This window comes from Electrophorus electricus, chromosome 15 (genome assembly GCF_041902795.1).
Source record: "Electrophorus electricus isolate QZ-2024a chromosome 15, ASM4190279v1, whole genome shotgun sequence".
NCBI lineage: Eukaryota > Metazoa > Chordata > Actinopteri > Gymnotiformes > Gymnotidae > Electrophorus > Electrophorus electricus.
This window is the reverse complement of record NC_137511.1, coordinates 943,047-953,026: the sequence shown is the minus strand read 5'-3', so window position 1 is coordinate 953,026 and position 9,980 is coordinate 943,047. Positions and strand designations below refer to the sequence as shown.

The window sequence follows — 9,980 nt, the reverse complement described above, 5'->3', positions numbered from 1 at the left end:
CCTCTCACAGCAGCCTGTGGCAATGGGATGATTGCTCAGCAAATATGCCAACAACGACCAAAAAAGAAAATTCACTTTAACGCTACAAGTGTTTATTCCGCTTTTGGACAAAACGATTGACGGATTAGCTGGGAAAGAATAGAGAATTAATTTATTCCTTACGCAAGGAGATTACTAGGCACGTTTTTCAGGTTTCTACATCTGGCGCGATTGGTTAATTTAGAATGAGTTTCATCAGTGTAAAGGGTTATAGTGCATTTCATGTCCATCTGTTTAACACGACTAAAGCGACATTACAGTTTTGCCCACACCCATCTTTACGTGTGGTACTCCTCGTTAAATACTCCTAGTTCAAGAATACTCTTATGTCTGCAGTTAAAAGTATCCATGCTGTGATTAGCCTTTTGAATAACCCAAAGGGAATATTGTGGATCTTTATCAAGTAAAGGCTACAGTTACATACAATGTAAAGTCTAGACAGTAAAAGGTCGTATATAAATTTAAGACTGTATTCTGAATATCCCTGAATCTCATCTTTAACCGGCAGGCCCCACAGCAAGTCTTGAGTGCTTACGTCAGATTTCTGCCTTTGTCATGAAGTTTCTCTCATAATAATAATAAGTTAAATTTATACAGCACCTTTCACAAGCACAAGGTCGCTTTACAATGATAGTGGGGAAAAAAAGTAAATAAATAAAATTGACAACACAATAATGAAGAAATACGAATAAAAAAAAGGTTATGAAAAGTGTTGGGAAAAGAGATGTGTTTTAAGGCAAGATTTGAAGGAGGGGAGTGCTGGGCATGGTGGGGGGCTTTTGCTGAGATACTTTGATGAAATACTGAGATGCATGTTTTTGATACTGAGAACAAGAACATGCATCTCAGTATCTCATTATAGTAAGTTTCACTTAAAAATAGACTGATTATTTGCTTCAGATGATTTCAAATATCTAGTGCACTGTATTCTGCCTTTATTGCTTTAATAACTGAATTAATTATATCTATCTATATATCTGCTGAATAACTTCTTTTTACTGTACTGTAACATATAATGATTATACTAAGCCTTTCTTGTGGGCTGAAGCTTCTTGGCAGTCTAGCTGCCTGTACTACTGCAGATGGGGAACTGCCAAATGTTAATAAGATACAAGATACACCAAGAGCTTGTGAACTGATGCTCTCCGAGCCAAATCTGAAGATCAGACTGTTTCAAAGGTTCATTTTAGCCCTTGGTGAAGGCAGATTTGCTACATATCCACCTGTGACTCTCTCTCCCTGACTTTGACCTGATCCTGGGGCATCTGTCATGCAACCCGGCGCTGCTGTGCATGGAGATTTTAAGAATGTATTTAATTATTAAGCTTTTTGCATAGTCTGCACTGCTACGTTCCTGTGGTTTAACGGTCTGGCTGGAGAGCACTGCCACATTCCTAGGGCATGCTAGCGTGGCTGGGTGCCTAACCACATGCTATCAGATGGTTTGGATGGGAGCAAAGCCGGCATGCTAGCAAGTCCTCGATGGTGCTCTTTATCCTGCCTACAGAGCTCTGTTCAGTGGGCGGTAATAGGGGAGAGGGGAAGGGGTGAGGTCACTCCCTAAAGCTGGACAGAGGCAGCACTAATCCTGCACTCTCTGCCTGCAGATTAATAACTGAGGGAGAGACCACTCCCAGAGCAGCAGGGGGGTCTCTCCCAACCCCCTATTGCTCTCTCTCTCTCTCTCTTTTGGTTTTTCAGCATTGACTTTCTTCCATCAAAATCCTCCAATTTAAATAATTATGTTGTGTATATTGAATAGCACTATTTTTCATGCCATACTATTCTACCATGTAACCTTTAAGGAAATAGCTTCACTGGAGGGGGGGGGGACAGAGAGAGAGAGAGAAAGAAACAGAGAATGCATTAACCCAAACCCATGGCACTGTGTGGCAACATGTGGACACAAGACTGGGGAGGTGATTAGAGAGCAGTAGTTTATTGTTAGTTCAATGTTAATCTGCTACTGCAGCGAGGGGGAAGGGTGTGGGGGTAGACTTCAGACACACACACCCACCCACGCACACACACACTCACACCCTCACACACACACACCCACACACACACACACACACAAACACACACACACACCCACGCACACACACACTCACACCCACACACACACACCCACACACACACACACGCACGCACACACACACTCACACCCTCACACACACACACCCACACACACACACACACCCACACAAACACACACACACACCCACACACACTCACACCCACACACACCCACACACACACCCACACACACACACCCACGCACACACACACACACCCTCACACCCACACACACACTCACACCCACACACACACACCCACGCACACACACACCCACACTCACACCCACACACACACACCCACCCACGCACACACACACTCACCCACACACACACACACCCACCCACACACCCACCCACGCACACACACACTCACACCCACACACACACACCCACACACACTCACACCCACACACACACACTCACACATACACACCCACCCACACACACACTCACACCCACACACACCCACCCACACACACACACACACACTCACACCCACACACACACCCACACACCCACCCACACACTCACACCCACACACCCACCCACACACACTCACACCCACACACACACCCACACACCCACCCACACACACACACACACACCCACACACACACCCACCCACGCACACACACACTCACACCCACACACAAACACAAACACACACACATTTATGTATCCCTGACTTCTCTTCTTTAGATATGCATCAAGTGCCTTTACAGTATGATCTTATCCTATTAAACTGATGACAGCTCAATCAAATTAATTTCAAGCCTCTGTGCAGAACAATGACAGCACAAGGCACTGCACTAGAGATAATCACAACACAATACTGCTGACACAGGGCCAAGACAGTGGCTCTCATTGAAAACGTCTTGAATAGCAAATTATAGCTTATCTAAGGCTCCACTGCTACAATATTTACCAGAGTTTTACTTGAATAACACATAACACCCATAAATATGATAGCTATGTTGGTGTGACATCTTACAAGCAGCAGGAATATGGAAAGTAAAAAAGTTTATTCAACAAAAGCACACAGAAGATTTCAAAAGGACTACTTCTCAAAAGAGAACTAGTGAGATGGCATGAGGGTCAGAGTGTAATGCACACAGGGTTTAAAAAGAGAAGGGAACATGTGTGTAATGAGGATCAAGATTGGGGTGAAGGTGAGCGTGTATGTGATTGGGGGGATTGGGAGGTGTGTGCTGACTGGGATCTGTGATAGGACGGTGTATGGGTCGGGGCTCTGACCTGAGATTGGTTGGATGCTGACTGAGAAGTGTCAGTTCATTTCTTCCATGCTTGTTTCTTAAGGTTTACTAAAGGTACACTAGTTAATGTCAGAACACCAGTGACATTCCTGTCAATAGGAAAAAAGGCTGGTACAGCAAGACTGTACAAGCAACACTGAAGTTTGACTTTGAAATTTGACTGCCAAGGAGCACAAGCATACATATAGACCTTCTTAGTACTGTAAATCAATCTAGAGTAACTTGATTAGATGCTGTAGAGTTAAAAATAGTTTAGATACATTTTTCTTCTTTCAAATTCATTGAAATAGTTGTAGAACCAAAAATATAAGAGGAATCATTCCTTGATATTACTACTAGTGAAGTCAACGTAGTCAATTAGCTAAAATACCGTCAAGTACTTATGAAGCCTGATCCAAATCATATTAACAACATTCCTCTTTGATTCATTTGAGGCCATTCCAGGCCTCCTGCTTCCATGCCCTCTGCTCCAACACCAACAGCGGGACACAGGTACACAGAGTTCACAAACCAGCATCAGCAGTTTGGTATTACTGCACTGCATTGTATTGTTGCTCTCACGTAGTGTTGTGTTGCACCAGGGTCCTGGAGGAACATTGTTTCGTTTTTGCTGTGTACTTGTATATAGCTGAAATGACATTAATGCCTTTTTGAACCTTTGAACCCCTAAAAAGGTGTTAAATATTTTTATAAATATTTTCTAAAAATGTATCTTACACAACACAGCATGTTTAGGTAAAAATTCCTCTACCGGGAAAAGACAGTAACAGATGTGAGGTTTAATAACATTGTGTGGCTTGTCACATAAAATACATCAAATTAAAAAAATATATAACAAGAATGTATAACAAGTAACAAGAAAGGGCTTTGATAAATATCTCCATTTATGTGAATGGTTAGATCTGTAATAGGCAAACCAGCATTATGATCCACAAATAAGATGCGTGAGTATATCTATAATTAAGAGATTTATGGCAGCTGTTTGGACATCACGAAACATCAAATATTATTAACACTAATGAAACGTCTGAGTTTCCAACGTCCAACACGTGTGTCTCTCTCTGTCACAAGACTCCAGATGTGCAGTTGTGATGTTTATTGCAGTGGTTGGACTTAAAAGGATACTAACTGATGATAGAGATTGAAATGCAGAGATTTCTCTGGAAGGGCTACTTGTTTGATTAAAGACTTTAAATATTCAATAAGCACCTTATTATGTACCACGTACATTTGTAAAAAACAAACAAACAAACAAAAAAAAACTATTTCTGTCAGAACACTAAATAATTACCCTTGCAAATAAAGTGACGCATCATTAATGAAACACTACATCCTCCACCAGTAATTTCGGTATTCCAAAGGAGTTTCTATTAATAAACTATGGCTACTGGTGAATAATTTAAACACCAAAAGGGACGGAGTTTAACGCATTAGGTATTGCGTTCATTTGTGTTTTAGTGCCCCCTAGTGATAAACTGAAGAAATTATAACGTTCATGGAGCGTTTAGGTTTTTCAGGTTATAGGGATTGTTATTGACTGAAAAGATCTGGATTATTTATTATAATCTGAATATTAAGATTTTGTTTTGGTTCTGTGCTCCCCCCCAACTCAAGGCCCTTGTCTGGTCCCTCTCTTTGTCTTGTCTTTGGCCCCGTCTTTTAATTGTCCCCAGTTGTTCCTTGTTAATCTCCCCTTTGTGTGTATATGTATTCCTGGTCTTTGGTTGGTACTGTTGGTATTCATGTATTTACCTGTTTTTCTGCTTGCCTGGCTCATTGTTCTTCATGTTTCCTTGTCCTGTTAGACCTCTGTGTTATGCAGTTTCTTTGTATTTCTAGTTTCCTGGTTTTTTAGTCTCCTGTCCCATTTATTGTTTTGTTCTCACTGCAATTTCACTGGACTACAATAAATCCCAGTCACACTTGCACACTGCTCCAGCACTGCCCTCTACTACGTTATGAAATAGTCCTTGTATTGACTAAGAGCAGGTGAATGTGAAGTCCTTGGAGGTCACCAAGTCTTTCCCTGCCGATGTGCACCGCACAGAGCAAGCCATCGAGACCAAGCTCGCCGAGGCTGCCAGACAGACTCAGACTCCAGAGTGTCTGATTCTGTCTCATCTGACTCCATCCGATCAGCCTCTCACAGCCTCAATGAACTTTGGCCCTTAAACAAGGTCATGTGTCTCCCTAGGAGTGCGAGGACACTCGATGATGGATGAGCTGTCTGCAAGAGCAAAGCTGTCAGGCCTTCCATGTCTGCACAGAAAAACACCATGTGGCCACAGAAACCGCTGTTAACCTTAATGCTTCAATGCGAAACAGATTTTTAATGAGACAGCAGATTTTTTTCTGCTCCTTCTATCCCCCATAATGACGGGAAGAAGGCACATTTCACATTTCTGATATTTTGTCTACACGTATCATTAAAGAATCCCTCATAATTGGCACTGGCGCTCTAACCAGAGTTGGTTTCTCATTTGCTGTGTCCGTTGAGTTCATTCTTGAGTGTTTCTTTTGAGTGTTGTGGTGGAGGAACTTTGGCCCCTGTCCATGGTCCAAACAATGTGGTGGGATTCCAAAGACAAGGGCACAACCTTGCCAGAAGAAAATAAGACCAAACCAAAAAAAGAAAAGGGGGGAGGGTTGTTGCATTTTTATCGTTGCATCCACAAGCCACAAGTCGCCCATCCTGATTTTGGAACTTCTTTTGCGTGGGAGGCCTAATTTACTGTACTCCGAGAGGTAATCCAGGAAAAACACATTTCTGATGAGTTATTGGAACAGTTCTATCAGATGTCTATACTATATTCTACCCCTCCAACTCCATGCATAGTACATTTGTCTTTAACCTCATACTTCAGTGAAAAAGATGAAGGGAGACCTAGTTCTAGTAAGGCCCATCTGTATGGGAGTGTGTGTGTTAGCAGGGATCTGTGTGTCGGTGAGCTCACTGACATGTTTGAGACATATTCTGAGGGCCAAGGCCCAGTCATCTAGGGTGGGGTCGCCTTCGTGGCTCGTTAAAGCTCGCGTTTTGTTTGCTCGTCATCCAAGCGGTGTTCGTCACACGTTCCATATGACCATTTCCCTGCCAGAGGAAATGGAGGTGACCGGGATGCAAGCTGGGGTGAACGGGTTCACTGGAAGACTCCAGGGTGATGAATCACAGCGTAACTGACAAAGCTGTTCATGTCTTCTTGGTAGAATGTGAAAACTCACTAGAGGTGTAATACAGACATTACTTGTAAGGACGGGAGGAAAAAAAGTCTTAGATGCATTGCAATTCTCCCTTGAACAATTCTGTTTCACTTCACAAAACTCAATAGCTGGGTTTTTGAATGTCCTCTGGATAATTTGTTTTATTTATTTTAGTGTGCACACTGAATTTAAATGTAATCAACCCTACTGATTACCAACCCTGCATCCTACAAAATGTCATATCCAGTCACTGAAAGGCTTACATACATTTTATTCTTTTGTAACAAGGTCTCCCACTTGTAAAGAATGTAAAGAACATTCAACAGTACCACATGTTCAACGTAATAATAAACATTTATATTATAACAACAAAAGAACGTTACCAAGGAGTATTTGATCTTTGTCAAAGAATCATTCCCAAGGCACTTGCCAGCTAAATCACATAACTGATGGCACTAATATGTACGATGGGTAAACAAACATTTGGCACAATACAGATTAGTGCTTTTGCATATCACCGTACCAGCAACACTAAACGCTCCGACGTGGTGGCCCTGCACGTACACGATCACCGTGGAGCCACATTTGACTTTGGCCCCAGACACTCAGAAACAAAGAAAAGTGCTGACCTGGTCACAAGGTCGTGACCTGGTCACAAGGTCGTGTCAAAACATTAAGACTTCACTTCCTCCTTCCCTTATTTTCTCCTCTTAAGGAGAGAAAGAATCAATTCTACAAATGAATTACAGTTTGGTTTCTCACAAATCATATAGATTAAGAAAACATGTGATGCATACAAGGCACTAATGAAAGGAATATTAAGGCAACAGTATACTGGAATCAGGCAGCCTACAATTGGAACAAGACTCTGGGTGCTCATCTGCTTTAAGTAGAAATCATAAACTAGATGGCAAAGTGATCTCTTTGCATAGTCTGTTGATTCGATGTATCAGTTAATACTGACTGGAACCCTGCACAATATAGGGAGTTTTATCCCTTTATTTGTACATCAGTCTAAATTTGGTAACACACACACACAAAAAACCCTTGAAAGTCACATACTATGAACTCAGCTACTAATGAATCATTTGTTTGCTGTCTGGACATTACCATAACAAACTAGTAGACAAAAATATAAAAGACTATAAAACTGCAATATGCAAAATACGTATTTCAACTGTACCTCTATCAAATATGAGGTCATATACAAAATATGGAACAATTAAATGCAAATACAAGTATACTATACATATAAAGATTAAGCAATGTATTGCGAGATTATTCCATGAGTGTTTTAACTACATCCCACTAAAACCGCTGTCTAAAACCTTGGTGAGAGAATTCTTCAGCTGTTTGTAGGAATAGTGCATGGGGGAGACACTTGGTGGTTTTAACTTCGAAAGGGCAACTAGCGACATTTCACAGCTTTACATGTGTATCACATCCCCTCACAAGTCCCTGGAACGCAGACACTGCAGATCTCACATGAAGAGGTCACACTACGCTTCATTACGGAGAAGCCTTTCGCTGTGGCAAAGCTGACCATGCTGTCTACAAGACTGAAGAAACGGCCCAACTTCATTTAAAAGTTCCCTCGGGTTATCTAAAGGTTGCATAGGAAGAAAAAGTGGTGAAAGGCAGAAGAAGAGGTAGTTCAGAGAAAAAACAGAAATTAACTGCAGACTAAGGCATGCATGGGTAATGCTTAGGGTTTGGCCAGGCTGCAGCCAAGTAGTGTGTGATGCCAACTGGTGTACACGCGTGTGTGTGTGTGTGTCTAAATGAGGCAAAATGTCTGAAACACAACTTGAACGAAGGAAATAAAAGTGATAAGACCGTGATTATGGTGACGTGCAGCGTCTTTTCCGGGATCATATCTTAACGATCACGTGTGTGGACTAAGTGCTAGACTGTATATGCATCATGCACATCTCTTAGGGCAGATCAGAGAGGAACTGGCCCACAGGCAAAGTATTTAGTATCCTTAAAGTGCAAAAGAATTAGTATGACAAAAGCCTAAGACGAAGGATATAAATAAAAATCAAAACTGAACCATGTGCTCCAAGGCTCCTTATACAACAGCAGTGCAGGAGCTGGCTGGATCCATCAATGTTACCTTCATTTCCACGAGTACCATACTTCATAGAGTACCGTATTGTACATAATAATCCACATTTACAAATGTCCTCTGGACTTGACCTCCATTACAGAAACATTCTTTGCTTTTTTGGCACTGATTTAGAGGGAAAATGGGTGTGGTCCAGTACTGCTTTTTAAGGCAAGGGGTGGGGGTCAGGAATGGCTTTGTGCAGTTAGGCTGTCCATGCATGGGCGACGCAGGGCTGGACTGCTCTGGAGGTTCACCAACGCCCACTCACACTGGCGACATCTGCGTGGAACTGACGCGGCAGGCGGCCGCTGGCACCCCCCTCCAGGAAGGAGGAGCGGATGTTTGGCGGTTCAAAGAGCTTCCTCCGGTTCTTGTTCAGGTCTGTCAAACATGGCAGTGATTTTAATAAAAATGCTTTGAATACGTCCATTTTAATGTCACAAGAATCCCTAAGGCAAGTCTGGCCCAAGAAATATTTTAATTTAGCTCCATAAAAATATCCAGAACCAGAAGAATAAAAAGCTGCTGTCTGAAAAGTCTGATTTGCGTTATTTTTTTCATGGTGAGAACATTTACGGGTAAAAAGGCTTGACAGCGCCAATGCTCAGGAATGTTTTTTCTTTGCTTTTTGAGGAGACAAAAAGCGAGGGAGGACACTCCTCCTTCAGTTCTAGATTCCATCAAACCAGATTATACTAGAGTCGTGTTTGGCCAATGCATTTAGCAAATGAAATAAACACTGGCCCACAGCCGTTTCCTGTCCGCAGGACAAATTGGCCTTGTCTTCCCACTACTTCTGCATCCTTGAATTCACGAGCATGCCAGCATTTCACAAATATAACCAGTATTACCATCAAGATGGGGGGGTGCACACTATCCCGGGTTTCGTGTCTTAATCCGAGAGTGGGCCACCGTCGTAGGAGAAAATGCCCTTGCCAGACTGGAGGCATCCATTATTGTTATTTGATGATGGGTGGTCAATATTTCATGTTGATTCCTCTCGAGTCCTGCTGCAATTTTCAGCGCAAATGCTGAACCACACAAAAGATAGCACTCTGGGCCAAAGACAACCAGGGCAACGGACCCAGTCACATGGCATCCCCTCGCTACCATGCAGTGATGTGGACCGTTGGTCATGCAGAGCCTGTGGTGAATGCAGGCAGCTGCCTCCGACTCAACCCTGACAGCTCAGACGGTCTTTATCACTAATCCCCAACAACCTGGAGTCATTCTAACAATTTTGGGAATTATTAAAAAGCAAGAGACATGCCGAGCTAC

At 42.5% G+C, this 9,980-nt stretch overlaps 1 protein-coding gene across 9 annotated transcripts in view; it reads right to left on the bottom strand.

Moving 5' to 3' along the window:
• Positions 1-4,154: 4,154 nt before the first annotated feature.
• Positions 4,155-9,980, bottom strand: part of bicc1 (BicC family RNA binding protein 1) — a 54,624-nt gene continuing 48,798 nt past the window's right edge. For 4 of the 9 annotated variants that reach the window (XM_081697427.1, XM_081697424.1, XM_027009395.3 and 1 more), the window contains 2 exons: positions 8,971-9,083; positions 6,847-8,195 (listed from right to left, as the gene is read on the bottom strand). In XM_081697427.1, coding sequence (XP_081553553.1) covers positions 8,175-8,195; positions 8,971-9,083 — 134 coding nt within the window. In that variant the 3' untranslated portion in view covers positions 6,847-8,174. Of the gene's footprint in view, positions 5,651-6,846; positions 9,084-9,980 lie in introns of those variants that run through there. The other 5 variants (XM_081697428.1, XM_027009399.3, XM_027009397.3 and 2 more) reach the window with 3 other exon arrangements.